Source organism: Rhagoletis pomonella, unplaced genomic scaffold, assembly GCF_013731165.1.
Source record: "Rhagoletis pomonella isolate Grant_MI unplaced genomic scaffold, Rhpom_1.0 Rhpom_scaffold_00007, whole genome shotgun sequence".
Taxonomy (NCBI): Eukaryota; Metazoa; Arthropoda; class Insecta; order Diptera; family Tephritidae; genus Rhagoletis; species Rhagoletis pomonella.
In genome coordinates, this window is record NW_023458561.1 from 58,561,340 (window position 1) to 58,586,210 (window position 24,871).

Consider the following 24,871-nt stretch of genomic DNA (forward strand, 5'->3'; position numbering starts at 1 on the left):
AGGGAAGATAAGGCTAATAGCGCCACCTGGCTGTCAGAATGTATTATTGCTTTACTCTTGTACACAACTATATTGCCTTATCTATACACGCTTTGAGGATACCTCAAACTTCCCTTTGGAAGATAATTGTTCTTTCCTCAATCGCAGAGACAGCGCAATGCCGAGTTCCTTAGAGTAAACTTCCGCTCCCACACTGCAATCCATCTTGGTGCCGTCGGTGTATAGAGAAGTACTTAGCCTCTCTGTCTGCCACTCGGTCTCTCCTCTAGTATCTTCTGGAAAGTAGTAACACTTCCACGTTACAGCTGGGCACCAGATTGCCGACCATATAGTCTGTCGTCGTACTTTATTTCATTTCATTTATCATTGTCCCATGGCCGAAGTGCCTAGTCCCCCAGACACATGACCTTCTGAGTCTGATCGCCGATTTCATAGCCACTTCTTTCAAGTGAAGATCGATAGGAATCAGGATGAGAAGAGCGCTTCTGTTAGGCGGGATCTTACTGCACCTATTACTCCTGCTCTTGCTGCCATTTGTATGCTTCTTGGTTTGTGTCGTACCGGCCACCAGACCAGATCAACGTACGTTAGGATTGGTCTTATGATCGCGATATACACCCACCTCACAAGTTTAGGCTTTAAATTAGAAAGGAAAGGGTGTAAATATTACAGGAGAATATGGAGAATATTATCCTTTACTCTTAAGAAAAAATAGAAGATGCCAAGCATCGCTTCACAAGTCTCGTTTCAATGGACGAGTACTTGAAGTGGGTTATTATCTTTGCTTCTACATAGTTTGAATGCCAAAAACATTTTTTTTAATTAATTAAAAACAAAAAAAAAGATGAAAGAACTGAGAGGTATTAGGCCTGTCAGAAAATACATATGTAAATTAACGAAAAATAATTTTTCATATTTAATTTTACTTGCTTCGACTAACTTGGGAGTATCTTCGGATGTCACCAAAAAAGTTTTAAATGAAAGGGTTAGGCGACTAAATTCTTTTTCCAGAGAAAATAAAGACTAATTGGTTTCACAAAATGTTTGTATTTCATTCAATATTTTATTTTATATATACATATTACAAATCTTTGTACAACATTTTTATAAAAGAGAATTTTTTCTAAACTCTTTTCTAAAACCTAAAAAATCGATTTTATAACATAATACTTACCCACATTAAGACCCATAAAAATGAACAAAACCAAAAACATTTTGAATAAAAATAAAACAACAAACAGCAAATGGCCTTAATAAGGGTGCAGCACTTAAATAGCAATAAATTTCGGTGAATTTAAAAAGGAAGATATAAAAATAAAATAAAAACATGCAAAAATCAAAACAATACAATGGATATATGGAAATAAAAATAGCAATAACTAAATGTAGAGCTTCATGACTAATTTGTACACGTTTAGAAATAATGTTATGGTAGATTAGAAAAATAAATAGAAAAGAAAAAAAATTTAAATGAAAATGGAGACCCCTAAGTGAGGTGATGCAAACAGGCGCGCGCTGTAACGGTGCTGGAGCCTTAAGAAAACTGTACATATTTACATACTTTTATATACAAGAAAATGGCGCAGACACTTTACGATTTGAAGTGGAAAATGTATGTAGGCAGAGATAGAACTACCGTCAGCAGTGGCCTGGAGTGCGGAGGCATTCGCACCAAACTTACAATTGGCTAATCGCAGAAGGCTTTCTTTCAGATCAGCTCCAAACAGCTAGAGCGTATATAAATTTGTTTACATGAAATTTGCTTATGAATCATTTAATCAGTCAGTATTCCGTTCGTGCGCGCAGCTGCTACTCGTTCCATTTCTACGCTCGTTTGTGGCAGCCTTTTGTTTGTGTACGTTTATTTGTGTGTGTGTGTGTGTGTGTGTGCAGCATTCGTTTTTGCCTACGAACAATTAATTAGAGGGCTTTGTGCTCACATCTGACAGGCAACGCGGCGCGCTCAATCCCATCCATGACTGGCTGGCACCCACACCTTCTCCCACACTGGCTTCCACACGCGCTTCCATTCCTGCACTTTCACCTCCTTCCACACGGGCACCTGTATGGCCTTCCATTCGTCCTTCCACGCCTGCTTCTTTTCGGTGGCCCACGCTTGCTTCTTCTCTGTGCGCCAGATTTGCACCTTCTCCTCCACCCAGGTTTCGCGCTTCTCTTTCACCCAGATTTGTTTCTTTACTGGCTTCCATATTTGCACCCATTCGATCTTCCATTCCAGCTTCTTTTCCGGCTTCCAAGCTTGCTGTTTCTCAGTCTTCCACTCCTGCACTTTCTTCGTTTCCCACTCTTGCTTCTTTTCGATCTTCCACTCTTGCACTTTGTCGGTCTTCCATTCTTGTTTCTTCTCTGTTTTCCATTCTTGTTTCTTTTCAGTGCGCCACACTTTCTTCCACACCGGCTTCCAGATAAGTTTCTTGCGCCACAAATCGTGACTGGTGTATTCCCAACCTTCGTGATCTTTACCCAAATACTTTTCGCCCGGTATGCCCATCTTCACCCACTCGGGCACGAACATCTGCTTCCAGTCGGGCACTTGCACTTCACGCCACACCGGCACTTGGATTTCCTTCCAGATGGGCACTTGAATCTCCTTCCACACCGGTACTTTCACTTCCCGCCACACTGGCACTTGGATTTCTTTCCATACCGGCACTTGGATCTCACGCCACACCGGCACTTGTATCTCTTTCCAAATGGGCTTTGTTATCTTCTTCCATTCGGGTACTTTTTCCTCTTTCCACGCGGGTACTTCGCGCTCTTCAATGTGTGGCTTTTTGACGATCTTCCAATCGGGCACCTGTACTTCCTTCCAGATGGGCACTTGCACCTCCTTCCAAATGGGCACCTGTATCTTCTTCCATTTCGTTTCCCACGCTTCCTTTTTGATTGTCTTCCAGACCTGCACCCAATCTTCCTTCCATGTGAGTTTCTTCTTCCACACACCCTCGGGCGGGTGAGCGTATGTGAAGCTTAGGATGAGCGCGCAGCTGGCGCCTAGCAGCTGCAAAAGACAGGGAAAAGAGAAAGATGTTTTTAAGTAAATTGAGAATATTCCATTGGCGTTGTTTATAGTTAAACTAAAAGGGCAAGTATTCGAATCTAGGAAGTTATTGTTGCATTTAAGGACTATTGGATACAAAAAAAAATATAAAATAAATATTGATTTGGAAAAAATTTAATTGGGGTCTTCAATATAAAATAGACTTTTTTGTTGTACATTACTGTAGAAACTACGTCCCCAAATGATACTCAAAAATACATCCTTCACTTACGGATTAGTTTTTCAGAACACCAAGAGTTTTTTGGCCTTCCATCTCTCATGTTATTCAAATTATTTGTTCAAAAAACTTCCAATAAGACAACTTCAATTCAAAGGGGTTTTTGTTGAATGTTTTTTTTTTTGTTTTAGTTAATAAATTTTTTTGCTATTAGACACACTTCGTAACCAAAATTCCAAAAACCAACCATACCTTAAAAAGATCGATTTTTTCGGAAACTTGAGTTAAGCGGTGCAAGCTCTTCTGATATAAATTTAAAAAGTTTTTTGCGGCTTTTGTGAAATTTTAGGTTTTTAAAGTAGGACTATACGCAGGTGTATTTAAAAAAAAAAAATACCTAAAAACCTTCTAACAGATCTATGCTGCGCTGGTTACAAACATTTTGTAATCGGGAAGTTATATTGAAAGTAAAATTACTTTTGTTAGTACAATTTTCAGTTGCAAAATGTTCGGTTGCAAATGTTCAATTTGTTGTCTGCGTCTTGATATTGTCTCACAAATGGAGAGATCTACAGTTCAGCGCCGCTTCCGAACGAAAATTGGTTCTTTTAAGAGCCTTTTACGAAGTAGAAGGGCACTTGCAGATATATGTTCTTCTTCTTATTGTTTGACGTTGTAATCGCCTAAGCGATCTGGGCCAAGTTCAATAAATCACTCGAGTCGTTTATTTACTGTACCCACTGAACTTGGAAATGCTAACTAAAGCCAGGTTCGTCACATGGTCTTTTCATCGCATCCCTCTTCCTCTGCTGCCACCAGTGGGTTACGAATTGAAGCGGAGCCGCTCAGAAAAAAAACATAAAATAGTTTTATATTTAAATTCAGCCTAAATCCAGAATTTGGAAATCCCGAAAACATTTATTGTAAGGACTTTTTTCAAATACAATTTGTCTCTGATTATAGCACCCGCACTATTTTGTTAAGCTTTTTCTTTTATTGCCGTGATTAGTTCTGCCATGAAATCGGGGAGAAACCATAAGTTTATTGACTGAAAAGCTTGAAAGTGTTCTGAAAATCGGCATTTAATTGTTATTACCATGGAAATTAATGTGGAGCAGGCGCCAAAATAAGCTGAGATTTATAATATAGTAAAAAAAGAGTTTTTTAGCCGAAAGTAGGAGAAGCTTTTTACATTTTTGGCTAAGTGCATCATCTTGTCTGAACAATTTTCAATCCCGAGTTCATTGACCTCAAGTACTCCATTCTAGTACTTACCCAACATACCTCAGTTTTTATGACCCAACTTACCACCCTAATGAGATCAAATTAAAGTTGACCAAAAATCATTGAACTTTGGCTAAGAAAGTATTTCGATTATTCTAGCGGAACTATTAAAAAAAAATATTGTCGATTGAAGGTATCACCGAGAAACGCAAAAAGGCATTTCCTATGTTCGGCCAAAAGAATGACGGTTTTGCAATAATCTAACAGAAACACAGTTAGAAACATTACACCTCAGTAGCCGAAAAACTCTAAAAAAACGATTATTACCTATATGTAAATAGTTGAAAAATCAAGCATGTAAGGCTGAGTACAACCTCAATTATACCGATAAAATAATATAAAATCCAAGAATATCGGATAAAAAATAGGGGAACATGCTTTATATGGAAGAAAAACTTGAAACATGAACCAAACTCCATACTAAAAAACATATGCAAATTTGTTGAATTATAAAATACTTCAGTTTGAAAATCTGATTTATCCCATGATAAAAACATAACAAGGTTAAACTATTGAGGGGCATTCTGACGTTTGCCAGCAATATTCTATTCTATTTTTGAACAAATTTAACCGTTTTTTATGATTTTTATTTGTCAAGAATAATCAGATTTAATTTTTTAGATTATAAACGATTAAGAACGATCATAAAAATGCAGTCCCCATTATAACGATTACAATTTTTTGAAAAAATACGAATCAAAAATATCGTTTTTTTCTGAATATATAAAAATCACAAAATATATTCAAAAATAAAACTATAAATTTTGCGAATAATTTTTGATCGGAAAAATTAAAGCCAAAAAATAACGATTTTGCAATGATCTAAAAAAATCTTGATAATGAACGGTTAATTTCGGTCTATGGCATAAAGTGACTAAAGGAATGATTTACGTGTGAATTTTTCTTAATATTCACAACGTTTTTCAAGTAAGATTTTTTTCTTATTTTTTATAAATATATGCATGCAGTTTTATAGCCAATACATTTTTAGCTTGATGGAGTGCAAGTTTAAAGTGGCTAAAAATTGCGTTAATTTTTAGTAACTTTTTTTGTTGCCGTTTTTTGCATTTTTTCCAAATAAACATAAATTTTTATGAATTGATATGCCTTTTCAACTAAATCAAAAAAAATCAACGCCACTTTTATAAATTGCCAAAGCCGTCATCAAAATAAAATTATTTAAAACCAACGCGATTTTTTCAGCCGCCTGAAACTTTCACTTCCTTCGACTTAAATTATAAAACTGCGTAGCCAAAAATGTTCTAAAGATTCAGATCAACAAGCACAAAATTTTGATTAAAACTTAGTTTGAAGCTTCCCTTATATGGTTTTGCTTAAAGCTTGCACAATATTTTTGTAGAAAAATTACTAAAAAAAAATTTACTTGAAAAACATGAATATAAAAAAAAATTAACGCGTGAACACTTGTTTGAGTCCCTGTATATTGTTAAGTTTTTAATATCGACCGACATACAGTTTTACTAAAAAAAACAAAACAGTATTTGAAGAAACTGGCTATGAATTCTAGGTTTTTATAAGAAAGACAATCGTTCAAAAATTCGTGTCCAAAAATATTTATGTCGTGGCGCTGACACAAATTTTGATAACAGAGTTTGGAGCAGCCAACCTTACTGAGATTTCCACTTTTGATGCTGAGAAAATTCAAAAAGAATTTCATAACTGCCTTAGATAAATAATTTATCTGTAATTTTCTCTAAAGAAAGCTGAAGAACTCTGTCTATAGTTGTTCAGTTTCTGAGCTAATCCTTAAATGTCCGGGTCCCACTGCAGTCGCCGTTCGGAGCTTAACAGACCAGACGTACCCCTTGGTCGGGAGGTCAAGAGTTTGGTACGCAAGGTCTTTTACGGAAATAAAAATAAAACTCTTTGGGCGAGGCTATGCCAGTTTTTCATGCTTTGTCACAACACAATTTCTTCTAATGAAAGCAGGACTACTTTTGATATAAAAATATAAACTAAAAAAATATAAGTGACATTTTACGAACTTTTAGAGCCGCTACCAGCTACGATGTACCGTACTAACTTTCGTTGATTTTCTAGTCAAAATCAAAATAGTTTTTATAAAAAAAAATTATTGCGCATAAATTTTAGATAGTTTTTAGTAACAAAAATCTTCATAGTAGAGCAATAAACATTTTTGGTGTCGTAGCATTAAACCTGCAGAATATTCTGTAGGGACCTGTGTAAAATCAGGAAATGGGTTTGCCTTAACTTAACGCATAAAATAGACTACCCAGCGCAATGGGAAGCGATTAAGCCATCCCTGTACAAGGACTATTGGCTCTGTCTAACTAATCCCACTGTAAGGTTTGTATATTTAACCTTAATATTACACATTTTATTTTAGCAATTTTTCATAGATGAACATATTTTTTATGAAAAAACTCGCAAATGATTATATTTTTTTTTTAAGGTATGATCTGCACAGCTTGTATAATCCTTTTGTTTAGCGGAAGTCCTTGCTTTAGCACGTAAGTTGGTATAATTATAAGTTTTATTGCTTTCTGCGTTTCAATTGTTTAGCATACTTATATTTTATTTTACATTTTTAATTGCTTAAGTTCGCTTTTTTCAATCGATTCAGCTTTTTTTTTATTATAACCAGCACTTTGAACAGTTTTTCCCACTATTTGTCTTTAGGTCACGCAAACACATTCCATGAGTTTTGCAATTTTTTGTATAATTATTTTAAATATTTCTATTTATCAAACAAAAACACCCACCAATAAATTTAGGGATCTCATCACTTGTCCCCTTGCGTCGCGTTTAAAGGCGGGTACTGTTTAACAGCAGTGATTGTATGCCTCCGCTGAGGTCTTCCAAAAACACTACCTGCATTTCTCCGCCGCACATCTATTTATATTTTGGAAAACAAAACTTCGTTTATCAAAGCCAAAGGCAGCAACAGCAAGAAGCGCCGCAGCGACAGCAATGCAATGGAGCAGCAGCAATGGCCGCAGCAATGAAATGAGCGCAAGCCAAAAGGCAACTAACCAAAAAACCAAAACCAACAAAAGCTTCACCTCACACTCATTGTCAGCTAACAATGACACCGGCTAAAATGCGGCAAAAGCGTCAGACGATGCAGTCGCTGATCTTTAATAGAGTCGGTCAGTCTCAGTGACGCCACCGCCACCGCCACCGATGTTGGTCACCACGCATAAGTCCAATGGTGGTAGCAACTCGTAAATGAATCAACGGCCAGACAGCGCTGCGCGGCGCGCAAGACCAACGTAAAATTGCCGAAAATTGCGCTTGCGCCGAACCTACCTTGCACACCCGACGCACAACAAAAATTACTTGTGCAAAAAATTTTTTGTATGCCAAAAATTGCTGACTTTGCCACTTGTGGAGCAACAACTTGAGAATTCAACACGGCGTCGAATCTCCGAGGCCTGGCAAATGCAAGGAGCAATAACACGGTTGAATGAAATTTCACCACACCTGAGCGCATTTGGGTCGAACGAGAGCGAGAGTGCATTCCACAAGCAAAAGCAAAAGCACAACAAACTGTAAAAAGAGTCAGGCAGGCAGCACGAAAAGTGAGAGTCAAGTTACGGTAAAACCGTTAAATTTAAAGTTTTATTATAACCACAGCCAGTAGCCAGTGTGTGGGTATGCAAATATGTATGTATGCATGCTGCTAATGGTACTTCTTGCCGATGGCATTGCTGCCGTTGAAGTGGTGGCATTAACACCGCCAACTCTGGCGCCGCTCTTTGCAGTCAGCTGCGCACCTTCGGCCAGTGCGAATGCCCCACTTGAAGTGCCAAGCACAGTTTGATATGAAATTAAGTGGAATTAAGTGATGTGGCGTCAAGTTATGTATTGTATGCATGTATGTTTTTCGTACATGTGTGGAGTGCAGTGGATACGAATAGTGGTGAAGAGGTTAGCATGGAGCTTGTTGTAAGAAGGTCATCTGCAGTGCGTTGTTTGCTGAAGTACACAACCGTGAGCGATGTGCAGGTGTTTGCGTTTTTTGTTTTTTTTCTTTGTAAGGTCGAGTGTAGCTGAGCAAAGACACGGATACTCTTTAAAAGTTGTTACAAGAAGGAGTTTGTGGGAAAGCTTGAAATCAATAAGCCGTTCAAGGACATTTTAAGCGATATTAATCTTGTGTTAAAGAATCAAGTTACTTTGGTTATTTTAAACCTTTCACTTCAGTCAGTTTCCATACAAGTGACCAACTGCGCAGATTCGATGTGTGGTTCTTTCATTCAATCAAACTGATCCTTGCGTATACTAGGTCGTGAAAAAAGTTTAGAATTACCAGGGCTCCATCCTTCAAGGTAGAATATCGAAACCGGTTATTTTATCAAAAAAGATATCAGGCTTAAAATATTCAAAAAAGAAAAAAATCTCGAAGAAATTCAAAAAATCGAATAATTTAATTTTTTCATAGTTATTTAAACTATAAAAAATACTTGGTATATTTTTCCGGCAAAAACCTGCTACATTGTAAGAAATAGTGAGAGTCAAGGAAGTCATATTTTTTCGGAAACTACATACAAATGTATGTATGTATGTAATAGTTTGAAGAGGGTTGATCGAGTTTAGTTATACGAAATATCAAAATATGGATGTCAAACGAAGGAGTACTAAGAAATCTTTAGTTTCAACGCCAATAATATTTTTGAGGTGTTGTAAGAGGGTTGCCACCTGTTTAAAAAATTAAATTCAAATTATTTTGTTAGGTAAAGGACATATACAAATGGGTATTAATTGAAGGCGGTTTGAAAGAAAGATTTTCTTTCTGAACTATATTTAGCGGGGTTGCCACATGTTTAAAAATTAAAATTCCACTTAATTCATTAGTTAATTAAAATATGTATCGCAGTCTCCGGCCAAGAAGAGTTAACAATGATTAAGCTTGCAAATACTTTGGAAGAGGGCTGCCACCTGTTTGAAAGGTCTAACTCAATTAACTAATTCAAAAAGTATATGAAATATAAAAATACCGTAGTCAAAGGAAAGAATGGTAAGATATCTTTAGTTTGAACATTTCGAATGCTTGAAGAGAGTTGCCACATGTTTAAAAAGTTACATTCAAATTATTTTGTGAGGTAAAGGACATATACAAATGGGTATTAATCGAAGCCGGTTTGAAAGATGTTTCTTTCTGAACTGTATTTAGCGGGGTTGCCACATGTTTAAAAATTAAAATTCCACTTAATTCATCAGTTAATTAAAATATGTATCGCAGTGTTCGGCCAAGAAGAGTTAACAATGATTAAGCTTGCAAATACTTTGGAAGAGGGCTGCCACCTGTTTGAAAGGTCTAACTCAATTAACTAATTCAAAAAGTATATGAAATATAAAAATACCGTAGTCAAAGGAAAGAATGGTAAGATATCTTTAGTTTGAACATTTCGAATGCTTGAAGAGAGTTGCCACATGTTTAAAAAGTTACATTCAAATTATTCAGTAACTTAGACGAATTATTAAAAAATGGGTATAAATCGAAATCGATTTGAAAGGGATTTATTCCAGTCCTTTACTTAGGAGAGTTGCCATTTGTTCGAACAAACAAATTCGAATTAATTCATCAGTTTATTGAAATACATGGGTATCACAATGCCAGACGAAGGAGATTTAAGAAGATTTTAGTTTGAGAATACTTTTGAAATGGACTTCCAAAAATGAGAGGTTAAATTAGAGACCTTAGCCTCTAGATGTATGATAAAGTTTTATTTTTTTAATTAAGAAATTTTTTCATCGGTATAGGGTGATTTGAAATTCGATGAAAATAAAAAGATGCACTATGCGAGACTGCTCTTCACTCAGAAACGGCTGCACGGTTTTGTTTTTTTTTCAAGTTTTTGAAATTCAATTTCGGGCGTTTTAACGTCATGCGGGTTCACTAGTTGACTATATTTTACGGAAGCAAACCTCTCCAAAGAAGCTACTACTGGGGTTTGCAAAAGTTGTCCGATTTAAATTTTTTATGGTAGCTATGGGGTTAGAGGTGCATACTACCATCCGGTGGAACTAAGGTTCGATACCTAGTCTCCCCTCGATTGGCAATGGAAACTTGCCGAGTGTATTTCTAAGTTTTAAAAGCACTTCCGTAATACCAGATCCACATATAGCCATCTCATCAGTCTCAGGGAACCTAGCACAGAGTGAAGTTGTAATGACCTAGTGATATCAACGCCACAAATTACTGCCGTAAGATCGCCAACTTCACTACTTTGCGCCCCATTGATTACCAAGATACTACCGATAGTTTTTCAACAACTGTCATCGTAATATTTTGTGAAAGACTAGCTGCTTTGGAAAACACTGCAGTCGTTCGGGTGACGAAAATACTCACTGATTTGAAAGTCCACCGAGTAGGAACTGGTGCCGGTTCCTAACTCCATCAGCGTGTCTGCATATATCATAATATGCCATTTGCCGATCGGATTTTTTAATTAAAGCCCCAAGTCGGCGTAATGTATTCAGCGCTGGCTGCTCAGCCAACTTGTATTCCATTTTGCCGACCTGTTTTTATTTTAGCCAGAATTGCCGTATATCCAAAGTTATTTCATTTTCATTTGTCGGCTTCCTTAAATTTTAGGACGCTTTTGATTGAAGTTAAGTGCATTTTATTAAGATTTTAGCATTCAAACGCCTACGAACTTAAGTGGAAATAATCTTTAACACATATCTATGCACATATAATGAAATTCACACCTCACATATAAATGCGTATTTTTTTTATAACATCCAATTTGCTATTGCCTAAAACTTTAATAATAAACATATTCAAAACTTGTTGCTCACCATAGCGCAATGTCATTGTCCGAAATGGCTATTTACAAGGAAAAATGCTAAGTAATCTCATAAGCTAAGTAGCGCCGAGTTTGGTAACCCCCAAACAAAAGACTTAAGCAACGAACTTGCGATTGAAAAAACCCACAATCAATCAGCACCAATCGATAGGGCAACTTTATAATCGCATTAAAGCAAAGGCGGCATTGTAATTTCAGTAAAAAATAGGCATTAAGTTTTTAACAAAAATTAAAAAAAAAATTTGATAAAAATAAAAAAGTATTAAATGGCAGAAAAGCATATTGTGCTAAGAAATGGGCTATCAAAGCACTTGAAATATTTATGAATTATAAAAGATAAATTTTATTGCGCGACAAAACGAAATTAATTGTAACAATTACGGCGTACTTAGAAATTGTTGATGCTCTTGCATTTACACAAAAAAGCTACGAAATTTAAATCGCATTTTTGTGGTGGGCGCTCGAATGCAGTAGTTCCGTGAGCTTTTTACTCTCTAAAATATGTCAAAGCTAGTTAATGTTACTAGTTTTACTTCTTCTTTATTGTCTATAACGCTGCAGTGATACATTTTTAATATAAATATTTTCTTTTTTTTTGCTAAATACATAGTTATGTACATTAGACTGCATCACCAAAAAAGTTGCGGGTTTTCCGCCGGGATTACAAAATTTATTAGATTTGAATACGTCCACCAAAATATTTCCGAAAAATATTAAGATTTACGGGAGCTCGACCAGTATGAAAATTTCTCTAAAAATTAAGTTTTTTTATGAATAAAAATAATTTTTTAAGGAATTTTTTGAAAAAAATCCCCTCAGATTAAGCTTAAAAAGTCTGCATAAAAATATTTAAGAAGTTTTTCAACGGAATCGTAATGATGAGATTTTTTATGCTGTGTTTTTTAATTTTTTCAATAATTAGTATTAGAAAAAATTGAACAACTGTGCCAAAACTATTCCTATTTAGTGAGGAAAAAGTGAGAAACTATATTTCCAAAAATACCTCATAGGTCTAAATCGGAATGGTTTTGGTCCAGTTATTCAAGTTTTTTTATACCAATCTTTGAAAAAAAAATTAAAAATAGCGTCAAAAATTTCATTATTACGATTCCGTTGAAAATTTTTTTCAATATTTTTATGCAGACTTTTTAAGCTTAAACTGTGTTGTCCTCTGAGGTGATTTTTTTTCAAAAAATTCTTTAAGAAACTATTTTGATTAATAAAAACGTCAACTTTTGGAGGTATTTTCACGTAAATCTTAATATTTTCCCGAAATATTATGGAGAAAGTCTTAAAATATAATAGATTTTATAATTCCAATGGAAACACAGTAACGATTTTTTTTGTATGGGAAGTGGTGCAGTCTAATGTACAATATGTATGTATGTATGGTTGTATTTACTTCTTTCTTCTGCCAACTACTTTTTCGTTTTTCTCTCGCGCCTTCATGTATATACATATTTACATACATATATTTTGTTTTTATTTTTCATTTTGTCAAACTCTTGAATTCCGCGCTGATTTGCGAACGACCTCTACGGGACGAGACGCTGCTAACAGAAGGTTGTACGACCAAATAAATAAATACAACTAAAGTTGTTGTAATATTTATAATCTCCACATATTGCGTTAGACTTAGTTGTTATTGTTATTAGTAGAGACAGACATTTTATTGTTTTGCGTCGACGGTTTTCAGTTTTTATGACTCATTTCGTTTTTAATAGCCTTTGATGGATTTTATTTTCATCTCAACTTTTTGCGAGCTAGTAGTTTTTATATATTTTGTTGTTGCTTTTTTCGTGTTTCAGCTATTTATAGCTAAAATTTAGGTGAGCACGTAATAAGTGCAAGTGTAATGCGGTAGCAAGCGCAGGCAACAACACCTACAATTTACAAGTACTGTGAACAATAGGAAGAGGCAGTAAATGAGTGAAGGATGAGTAGTTGGGTTGGCTGGTTGGTTGCAGATTTAGGTCGCTTTTATTAAAAAATTTTTAAATGCGAAAATAAAAAGAGACTTATTCATTGCACATTGCGTATATGTATGTGCATATGTACGTATGCGGTTACGTATGAATGTTAAGGTAAGAGGATTGTAATTTTGAAACCAAAGTCTTGTTAAAATTTAGTACCCCGAAAAGAGTTTATTAAACAAGTGCAGCGTCGCCATTTGTATGAAAAAAAAATGTACTAAATATTAAAATATTAAGAAATTATTTTCTTACGTGTTATTCCTATGAAAAAAAAAACGATTAATGCGGCATCTCAAAGAATTATAGTAGAGAGAGAAGATTTACGGAGGATCATTACTATACAAGTCCGGTCGTATATCAGGATTTTTTTTTTTTTTTTTTTTTTTTTTTTTTTAATTTTTTTAAAAAATTTTTTTTGAGGGGAAAAATTTAAAAAAAAGTTAGGTTTTTTAATAATATTTTTTTTTTTTTTTTTTTTTTTTGATTTGGTATAATATGTAAATTCTTATACAGTGGCGAAAATTTAAATAGGGGCACAACATTTTTACAAATTTTTGCTATTTTTCTTTTGTTTGCTTAATCTATGTTATTTTTTTTAAGAAAATATCTAATAAGACCCTCATAGAAAAATTAGGAAAATTCGAAAAAGTTTCGAGCTTTTTTATTAGATTTCTTAGAAACATTTTGTGGCTACAAATCATTTTTGGCAATTTTTTTTCTTACGGTGTTGTGCATTTTCTTTCTTATGAAAAGAAATATATCGACTTTTATCTTGAATAACTTTTGGAATGGAAAAATCATAGAAGATCATTTATAAGCCTCCATTTTTTTTCAGAAATATATATCGTGCATTCCGATACGTTGACTCAAAAACGAGTTATGCATTCCGAAATTGAAACCAATTGTGTCCTGTACACATACTACCTATGTAGTCTTCGAAACTCTCTAGGATGAGTAGATAAGAACTTGTGCAAGACAACAACTTTTAAAACACCTAAGGGAGGGCAAATCAGGTGGCAACCTTCTTCTAAAATATTTTCAGCTGTAAGCCTTCTTAAACCTATTTAGTTTAATAACAGTTAACAATTTATTTAAATTTAGATTTTTAAAACAGTGGCAAATCTCTAAAGTATTTTCGTTAAATTAAGCAAATCGGTCAAACAGTTTTCGAGTTTTTTCCCATCGAAGAAATGAACGTAACATTTTTGCATACATATGCCTATACTTTCTCTGGGTACTTCCCCACAATCCTTTAAAATTTCAATAAAAGGCAAAACAGTAACTGTTGTACTATATTCGTATACATATATGTACATATTTTTCCAACGCCACATACTACAATTACAAACCGTCGTCCGTATGCCAGAAACATGAATGTGTAAAAATGAAAATTTTGGGAAATCAGGTTTAAAATTTTTTTTTACGAGACTTAACTCTACAATTATGTAATTCAAATTGTAAAAAAATTTAGTTTCCGTGTACGCATGGTATTCTGGGTTTTGGTATAACATAGAACATCCAAAGGTTAATCAAGTCAACCCAATAACTCAAAACTGATAAAATTGCACATTCATGCTTCTGGCATAAGGGTGACGATATGTATGTATGTATACATACGTATGATTTTATAACCCTAAAAAGTACATAATTATAATGTCCCAACAGTGAAAATAAAATTCAAAGAAATTGTTACAAAGCATTGTCTCTTGACCTTAATGCTTGCCACAAAAGTCTCGTGGGCGCTGCAATAAATAAAAATAAAGTAAAATAAAAGGATAAACTGGCCCTACAGAAACAGTATTCGTTTTGTTGTCTCAATATAAAATTGTGGCCATTTATGAGGAAAATGTTGCGCAACAATCACCGCCAGCAACATGATACAGACAGAAGTGTCTACAATAACAGCCCGATCGAGACAACTGTGGGAAAAAGAAGAGGAGCGCAAAAATGAGGAAGAAGGAGGAATCAGCAGGGAACAGAAAGCCAACAACAATATTTAAGTGGATATGTCGCCTTGAACAGTTGTGATGTTGCCGTTGGCTTTTGGCTTTTGCTCGTTGGACGACACGGTATTATTGGTTATGCGAACACGTAAATGCGGATATGCAGCATTTTCAATTTAACGGTTATGTTTGAAGTGGTTGCATCTTCAGTGAGTGGGCTATAGCCTGCAGATTTGATGAAAATATATGTATGTGTGTATGTACAATGTAAATAAATGAAAAATTCATTCAATAAAACTATTTACATTTAATTGAAGATACATACATACGCATTTCGAAAATGACATAAAATCTACAAAGTTTTTAGTTAGCAGAGCTGCCATACAAACAAATATTAAATACTTACCCCAAAAAAAAATAAGTTGTATAATATTGAGAATAAAAAAACTACGTAAAGAAGGTTCATAAAAAAAAAACTTAAGTCGAATGTGGAAGAGTCCTGCGCAAAAATACTGCAAGGCAGCGTGGCCAAGGCGGGAAGGTATTCTGCGCAAAAAGGCTGTGGTGATTATTTTGTATACGCATGAATTTTTCGTTAGAAAATTTTTTTTACAGAAAATTTTTCAATTCGAAAAAAAAATTGTTCAGAAATTTTAAGTTAGAATTTCTTTTTGTTGCGTGCTCCGCGTTATTTTAAATCATAGTGACTGCATAATGCATTTTTGGCCCACTGCTATTTTTGCAAACATGTTTTTTTTTTATTTACTGAAATTTTCAGACGATGCCCGATAGAGAAATCTCGTACAGCCTCTTGACTCATATCTCCACCATTTTATAATTTAAACATTTATTTTTTGAAAATTATACTCCATTATGTAATTTTTTTTTTATAAATTTCTTATCTGCGTCAGAATTTTTTTTAACCTATTTTTGGACCGCGAGGTTGGTGGAGCCCCTTTAGCAAAAAATCAGTTTAAAATCAGTTTTTGGGTAATGAAGGTGCGACAAACATAAAAAAATTTTGTTAGTTGGTTTGCCAAACATCGTGCCTATATTATAAAAAATATATTTTCTCAAGTTAAAATAAAAAATAAGCTGATTCCTTACGCTATTACATGCTTCATGGCTAACATTAAAATCTTCATTTCATTTCCTTTAATTTTTTAAATTATATGCATACAGCATCTGCTGCCTGGTTGACCAATTTTTGCGAGACCACTTGAAAAGTAACAGCTGCGTTTGGGTTGTTGTTGTCATTGTGCATTTTGACTATCTGCCAGTTTATTGTTTATCTTGCAGATGCAAAGGCACTTTTGATTTTATTTACCTTGTTTACTTTTTTCAAACAACAACGTTAGCGGTTATGCCATAATTGTTGCTGGAAAGCTTTTGCTTGGAATTTTCAGTGATTTTTTTTTTTGGTCATATTTTTTCACATTTCCTACATTTGTGGACATTTATTTTCGTTTTTCTGCATTTCTCAAATTTCTTGTATAATTTGTATTTATATGCATACATTAATTTTTTCTCATAATATTGTCTTCTTACGCTCAGATATCAACTTGTTATCGTCAATGTGCGTTTGCAATGAATTTCGCATTAGGTTATACATGCAGAGATTTGTTTATTAACGTATTTAATATAAAAAAATAATAATTTTACGAGGTAAGTTTACCACATGTTTAGAACTACAAAATGGGTGTCAAATTAGAGAGGTTCGAATAAGCTCTGTTTTTAAAAAAAACTTTTGAAGAGGGGGGTTGATGAAGTAAACTTTATTTATAAAATATTTTTAAAGAAGGTCGAAAACACCTATGACAGTCTTAAATCATTAAATCTAAATCGATTTGAACTCCTCACTAGTCCGCACTTGCCAAATTTTATAAGCTTTGAATTAAGAAATTTAACTCACTGCTCGAGTATTTTACTCCATTGCATTCCAAAAATGTTTTATCAAAATTCGCGAAATCGCACACATAACGCAAAGATCCATGCAAGTGCGAAGCATTTGCTACCGACCGAATCTGGCTAACAGCCTAACTAACTAGGCGTGCTGGATGTGAGCGATTAGCTGCCTGACAGCCAGACAATTTAACGCATTACATGTACGAGTGACTGACTGGCTGACTTAACTGCCAACAACTAGCAAGTGTGTATAAATATTTATATGTATGTATTTGCCTTGTGGCGTAATTTTCACCTGTAGTGTAAATGTAATGTAATTAACTTTGCCGTTTGCATTTTTAATTTATTTTTACTTTTCATTTCTTTGCTGATTTTTTAAATTTTATCTACTCAGTTTTGGTGTCACTTAGTGATGTCGCCGATGAGCGTAAATTTACAAACAAATGCAGGAATGTGCATGCATACATATGTATGTGCATGCACTGACTGTGGCATTTGCTACCTGGGGAATATTTTAATTCTAAATTAACATTTCTCAACTTTTTCCGCAAACATTTTATTTTTAACAAAATATTGCGCGTACATTAGGGCGCGCGAATTTCTGTGGGAGATTTTTTCGACTATGCGCGTATAGCACAGAAGGATTCTATGTTTAATTGTAAGAAAATTTGCTAAGGAAACCATGGGTCTAAAATAAATTTGGAGTTTGCCAAATTGCGAAAATAGGCTTCTTAGCAATTTCCTGTAGTGTGGTAAAGTAGTGCTTTAATTTTGTATAAAAAAATATGCTATGAGGGTATTTTTTTTGGTATGAGGAGTCCATAACTGCACTAATCTTTTTCTTAAAACTTCCACCGGGGGCCCAACTGTTTAGGCCTTCACCCTAAATATTTCTACATTTTTGCGACCCGCCCTAGTGTTGGCATATGTGCATTTGTGAACATTTTTACATTTTGTTAGAAGCCTATTTTCGCAATTTTTCAAACTCCAAACTGATTTTGGACCCATGGTTTCTTTGGAATATTTGTTTAGAATTACACGTAGAATCTTCCTTTGCTATACGCGCATAGTAAAAAAAAAAAATGACCCGCCCTAGTGCACATATATATGTATGTATATTGATGCAGAAAATATGCGGTGGACTACATGCCTACATATATTCATACTCAACGTCACTGTGTTATTTGCCTCATATTGTGGCATGTGATATTTATTGACTGATATTCGTTGTCAATTCCATGTATGTAAGTATATACATAAACGGTTGGCGCAAATTGAAATTGTTGACGCTTCCAATTAAATGGAATCAAGCAGAAAGAAGTGCTGAGACAATATAAATAAATAAAAACAAAAGCGCGTTTCAGACATACATTTGACTTTAATGGGAAAAATGCATAAGTCGATAAAATCAGACTGCAGTTTTTTGCCTTAAGAAATATCGATAAGTGAAAACACACATTTTTATACCTGAGCGCGCTTGTGCCAAGGGTTTATTAACTTTGTTTACATAACAGTTTTTTGCAACAGCCTTAAGTAATCGACATACATTCAGTGACTCAAACAAATCACCAAGTGTTAATTTTTTTGTATTCATAATATTTCTCAAGCTAATTTTTTTTGTTATTTTTCTATAAAATTACCGTCTAAGCTTTAACCAAACCATGTAAAACAAACTTTATACAAAATTAAGAAAGTTAAACAAATTTTTATCAATTCAATTCAAACTTTTTATTCTGAATCTTTAGAACATTTTTGGGTAAGCAATTTTATAGCCCATTTTTTTAGTCTAGAGAAGTGCAAGTTTCAAATATCTAAAAAATACCGTTAACCTTTGAGATTTCTTTTGTCGGATTTTAGCACTTTTTCCCATATAAGCATGAATTTCTTTTGAAATAAAATGCGGGAATTTGTTAGCAACAAAATTTCAAAAACACAACGCCAGTTTTTGAAAATTTCACTTGTTATATAAAAAAACCATAAAAGCAGTCTCCAAAAAAAAAAAAGAATATCAAAAATCAACGCAATTTTTTAGCCGGTTGAAACTTGCCCTACATTTCACTAAAATTGTTTGGGCTGTAGAACTGGTTACACACAAATGTTCTAAAGATTTAAAGTTGAAATGTTGATGAAAACTTGAATTTTCCTAAATTTTATATAAAGTTTGGAACGGCGATTTATATGTTTTTGGTTAGAACTTCCTGGATGGTATTTTTATAGAAAAATAGCAACAAAATTTAGCTCGAAACACATTAAGAATATTTAAAAAAATCAACCCAAAGTCATTTGTTTGGGTCACTGCAAGTATGTACATATGTACATATACATAAAAATTTTAAAATTGTAATCAAATTTTTAGGGGTCGCTACTAAAAATTTATTTTTTTAACGAGAAAATTCGCCAAAATTTTGACTTTAAATCTGATAAATTTAACATATTATTGCAAGTTATTCCTTTAAATGTATAAACTCGCTGATTTTTAGGTGGTCTAAGTTAAAATTTTGTCCAAATCTTGCGATTTAAAAAAATTAAATTTTTTCAAACTCTGGTGGCGACACTAATTTTTTCTTTATTTTTTTCGAATTTGTTATTTTTCGTGAATGTCTTTATTTTGTACGTGTACCCTAATATATATACCAAAATGGTCAGTATCATAGAAGAAATCGATTAAGCCACGCCTGTCAGTATAATTTACAACAATTCAAAAGACCGAAAGTGTGAAAATTCAAATTAATTTACATATGTACATATATTCCAGTTTAGTAAATGTTTTGAAATATTACATCTTTAAAATTAATCTCCATTAAAATTGTAGTAGTATACTTAATTCCTTTTTCATTTAAACAGAGCAAAATACAAGCGTTGTTATATTTGCTGTTATATATGTATATTTATGCAAATATGTACATGGCGCACGCATGCATATTTACATTGGGCGCGCGCCCCCACATGCTATGAGTATATTAATTTGTTGGAGCAATTTTCGAAAGCGGACACCCGCTGCGGCTCCAACAACCACAATTATTTGTTTTGGCTGTTTGCGTATATTCATGAAGCTGTGACACTCCAGAATGTGGCATAATTTTGCATTTTATTATCGCAATTGCAAAACTTCAAAGATGACATAAAACTTGGGAAGCTCGGCTAAAAAGAAAGGAATCTAGCCCGTGTTAAAATAAAAATTGGAGACATTAAAATCAAACAATTTCGATACTAAAGTGATTAGCGCAGTAAGAGCATGAATTCAAAGTTAACGGTTACAGTTAGAAAAGAATTGCCGGCGCTTATATGCCGTTTGAGAATTGCATGTAGGTATTATCTATTTAAATGCAATGTGAACTTAATGGGTGCAACAGAAACAAGGGACACTGTGGTCTAGTAGATCTTTTGTGTCCCTATGATAGTCCCTAACCCTGCCGACCTAAGATACTATCAGCCTGCCTAATCTTGGAAGGTCTTGGTTTCGTGGTAGCCAAGTTCCTGATGCTAAGAACTTCGGTTAAGTAACCGGTAATCAAATTGATAGATAGTCGGTTAAGGAATTCTCTGTAATCAGGAGATCTAATGTGCCCTCTTTCTTCTTACACCACCTCAGTCAGTCCTAGCTCCCTGAGCATATCCAGTAGGTGGCGTGTTGATCTGCAATGACCTGTTAATATACCATTCGGTAGTTTGTTCTTTGGGAGGTGAATGAGCTTATCATATCTTTTACTATTGTATTCTCACAATAGCACAGTGATTTGATTTTAGCGTTGTTCCCTACTTCTTCTTTCTTCTCTCCTAAATTCTTCCGTGCGAGCCTGCCGGCGTCTTCGTTTCCTTAATATGTCTTTGTGGTCCGGAACTCAGAGTATGAAGATGCTGTAGTTTGCTGCTAAGGCGTTTAGTCTCTCTACATACTTACTCGAGAACCAATGCAGACTTGATTTTGTTAGAATGTTTCCTACAAGTACAGACAATAAGCCTTCTCTGGCCAGTTCGACTTTGTTAGCTGCAAACCTGTACTATCTTGGGACCCAGCATAGTAATACCGTGTACATTGCTTCCGATTTCCAATTTCAATTAGAGGCACCAATTTATGAAATTAGTACTCGTTTGGAAACATTTTAAGCACTTCATAAGTCTGCACACCCGCATTCATATCTATATACGAATATGTACGAGTCTTAAGTCCCTATTTTAGGGCAAACAAACACACTTCTCGCACGCAATCATCATTACAACTTTAATCGCATGCTTTTGACTGCCTTTCTTACGATTTTTATTGCACATTTGAGTAGCATTATTTTGTAATTTGGTCACATACATATGATTTTGTATTACCAGCATGATAGTGCATTTTCACACACACATTCGTGCATATGTATGTATGTATGAATGTAGATACGAAAATAAATACATTGGTATGTGCATTTGAAAGCATAAATATTTAGCTAAACGATATTTCGTAACTTCTGGGGCATTGATTCCTTATATGCATGCATTTAATAACGGTGTTGTAATTAAACTTTTCATCCATCTTTTATGTTTTTTTTTGTTAATTTGAAGTGAAAATTATGAGTTTCGTAAGTGTTTTGTCAAAAATTACGAAATGAAAATTGGCACATTTTTAGATTTTTATTTTTCTCAACAATATTCGCTTACTTTGTGAGTAGGAAGGATTGGCTTTGTATGTGTGGGTGTGTTCAATGTAGGCACTTTTTTACCTTTCACCTGACATAAAAAATATATGTAAATGAATTTTTGATTACATTGTTGCTTAATAGATTTATTGGGATACATATGTACGTATGTATACCAGCGGCATATCAATGAGCAATTCTTTTAATTTATGTTGTACAAAACGGACCTATGCGGCAACAAGTGATTACATTGTTGAAGATTTCAGTGATAAGTTTATGTGATAATGCAGTAAAATTTTGAGATAAAAGTCGGTAAATTATTACACGCTGCTACAAAAAAAATCACGAAATGCACCCGAAATAAAACTTAAAGCAGGTTGTAGGTAGGGTCGAGTGAAACGTGAAAATAGGCTCCTTAGAGATCCTGAAACCCCCATTTTTCATTAAAAAAAAACGTTTAATTCATACTTGATCCACTCATCTATTAACACCTTGATTATTTTTCATCAGATTTTTTTTCGAAAAGAAGATTTATATACATATTACACTTAGTCTTGAAAATGTTTAAAATCGAACAAAAACCCCGTCCGCTCCCACGTAACGGTAATTTCGAAAAACTTCATTTATATATGGGTCATTCTATGCAAAATTTACAGCTCAATATTTTTTTTTTTTTTTTTGTGAAAAAATCTTTTTCTACATTCTGTATCGAAACAAGAAGACACACATTTTTTATTTCATCATGATATTCGAAAATCTCCGAAACAAAATTTCCGAATTTTTTTTCAGTTAATAAATTATTTGTTGGATTTAAATAAATATTTTTTTGCATTAAAAAATGCATTTTTTGTTTTGTTTGTTTGATTTTTTTTTGCAATCTAAATAGTTGTCAAATTTTATAGAGTACACTGTAAAAATTTGAGAATGGAAAAACCAAAACTGTTAAAGTTACGAGTCTTTCATGCCTGCATAAAGTTCCGGCATGCGCTGCCGCCAGTGCTTACGACATTCGAATCTTTTGTCGTATTTGTAAATATATTTGCAAATTTCTTCCTCCAAGTGTAAATCATTGCATTATTTTGATGAAAAACCAATCAGCCGCCTTAAATTTTTTGAGAATACTGGACCTCTTCGTTCGCCTTATGTGATGGCGTTGGAAAAACCTGGCCAACCTGAATATTTCTTTAAAGACGAAATTAGGTCAACATCATATGTACGTTATTTTTACGCTTCCGCAAAATTGAATACTTATTTTAATCCGAAAAAAATCAACAACAAAAACAACTTTCTGTTTCACCTGTTTACCATTAAGTAGAATGTAGCCTCTCAAGGTCGTTGACGACCCCACAAATGACCTTTAATTACAGCATTACAGGTAAAATAATGACTTCGGAATGCGTTTCGATAGCCAACAATAATTGCTGTGCTTGTAACTCCACCACAGCTAAAAACCTGATTGTTTCCACTTACTAAGAGTCATTGCAGACAGGAGTTGTACGAGAAAAATGGATGTTATTTTCTTGCATCGTTGTAAAGTTACAATTGGAGGCTTAAAAATACATCAGCTGTGATGCAATGAAGCTGATTCCCCGGTACTAAATACGCCGCAGGTATCTACGTACGTACATAAATATACAGTAATTGCATTGAATATTGTAAATACCAGTGGAAGGCTTGTCGACATAAAAAGCTCAAAAACATGTTGGCTTAACCATATATCGCAACCGCAGCTAATCAGCACAAGTTTAAAATTCATTTAACTGAAAATAACTCAAAGACAAAACAATAACGCCCTCATACTCCGCAGGTTTATTAGAAATATATACGTATGATGTATGTATGTGTAGCTTGATTTATAGTTTTTGAAAGTTAAATTTTGGTTCACTCCACTTACGTTGTAGGCGAGCACCTTTGAGTAGTGCATTCTTTGCTGGTTGCATGTTTCTGGTAGTCGAATAATTTTTTAGGCAAAGATATGTATTTATTTGTGTTTTTTTTTTATTTTGATGCTCCTGTAAACGAACACTAGGAAATCACTGCAGAGCAGACAATACAATTACGGGATTCCCTTAAACTCCTAAAGTCTTAAACTGTGAAAACTCGAACGTTTACGAGACTTTTATGGGAACGGCTCTATGTGAAAGGGTGTAAATAGATACCTTAAGTGACGATTTGACAGATCAACCAGGATTTTGTGTGTGTGCACTTTTTGTTTCGTAGTATTTTCCATAATATCCCGCCGTCTTATATCTATCACTCTCAGCTAAAATACAAATGAAAACGCCGAAAATTATGAGAAAACCTAAGTCAATACAGTTAGTGGATGAAATTTATTCATTTTATTCGCTTATTATTTTTTCATTTAGTTTCATTATTTTATCATACATTTTAGTATAAAAATTTCGGCCCCTCGGCAACACTGTAAATTGAGCTCTATGCAAATTTTGACAGTTCTTTTACGAGGCTCGTAAATTTACGAGCTTTGCGAGGTTTACTAGGCTTTTACGAGTTTAAGGGAAGATCCTTAATAATTTTCGAGCTCTCTCAGGGCCAAATCTTTAATCCCTCGTCAGCCAAATCAGTAATCCCTCCGAAGCCACCATACCGACCCTTATTCCGCATTACATCGCTGCTTGTAATATCACTCGTTGAAAATTTTAAAGTCATTCAATCTAATTAATTAAAGTCTTACAGCCAATTTCACGAATGCAATTGAAGTGAAAAATTATTTTTAGTTTTTGAATTTTATTTGGAAATTCACAAAAAATAAAAAATTGATTTTCCATTTAAACTTCTGGTGAAACCGGCTGTAAGTATGCAAGCTCCACTTTTTACACCCAAATATGAAAATAATTACCAAATAATTTAGAAAAAGTTAATAATACGGTCAAAAAGCAATTTATGATGCACTAAAGATGCGACGAATCAATTTGTTAGAGAGTTTGCCCTTTTTGGCTCCCTAATATCTCATTTAACAATATATTTAATAACTTCCATCAAAGCAAATGCACGGCCCCAATTCAACCAAATCGCCGAGCAACCAGAAATAAATGGCTGCACACCTCTTTAACACAGTTTTGTTGCATCATTTAATAATAACAGCAGCAAGTG

General features: G+C 34.1%; 2 protein-coding genes across 3 annotated transcripts in view; both read right to left on the minus strand.

Annotated features, from left to right (window-relative positions):
• The window catches only part of LOC118743180 (TBC1 domain family member 31), a 167,542-nt gene that overhangs the window by 66,194 nt on the left and 76,477 nt on the right, over window positions 1-24,871 (minus strand). Inside the window, exon 8 of one of the 2 annotated variants that reach the window (XM_036475721.1) lies at window positions 2,943-3,022. The exons of the other annotated variant lie outside the window; for it this stretch is intronic. The gene's annotated coding sequence lies outside the window, so the exon portion shown is untranslated. Of the gene's footprint in view, window positions 1-2,942; window positions 3,023-24,871 lie in introns of those variants that run through there. 2 annotated transcript variants of the gene reach the window in all.
• LOC118743183 (golgin subfamily A member 6-like protein 6) lies at window positions 1,887-7,537 on the minus strand. Its single transcript, XM_036475728.1, has 2 exons — window positions 7,268-7,537; window positions 1,887-3,022 (listed from the first exon to the last, which is right to left on the minus strand). The coding sequence occupies exons 1-2, from the start codon at window positions 7,286-7,288 to the stop codon at window positions 1,964-1,966; spliced, it is 1,080 nt and encodes a 359-aa protein (XP_036331621.1). The 5' UTR covers window positions 7,289-7,537; the 3' UTR covers window positions 1,887-1,963.

Bases quoted from the DNA above. Each gene is read 5' to 3' on its own strand.
- LOC118743183 (XM_036475728.1), bottom strand. From the start codon at position 7,288: ATGAGATCCCTAAATTTATTG. The intron at 3,023-7,267 runs GTGGGTGTTTTT...TGTCTTTTGCAG, and splicing joins TGAGATCCCTAAATTTATTG to CTGCTAGGCGCCAGCTGCGC.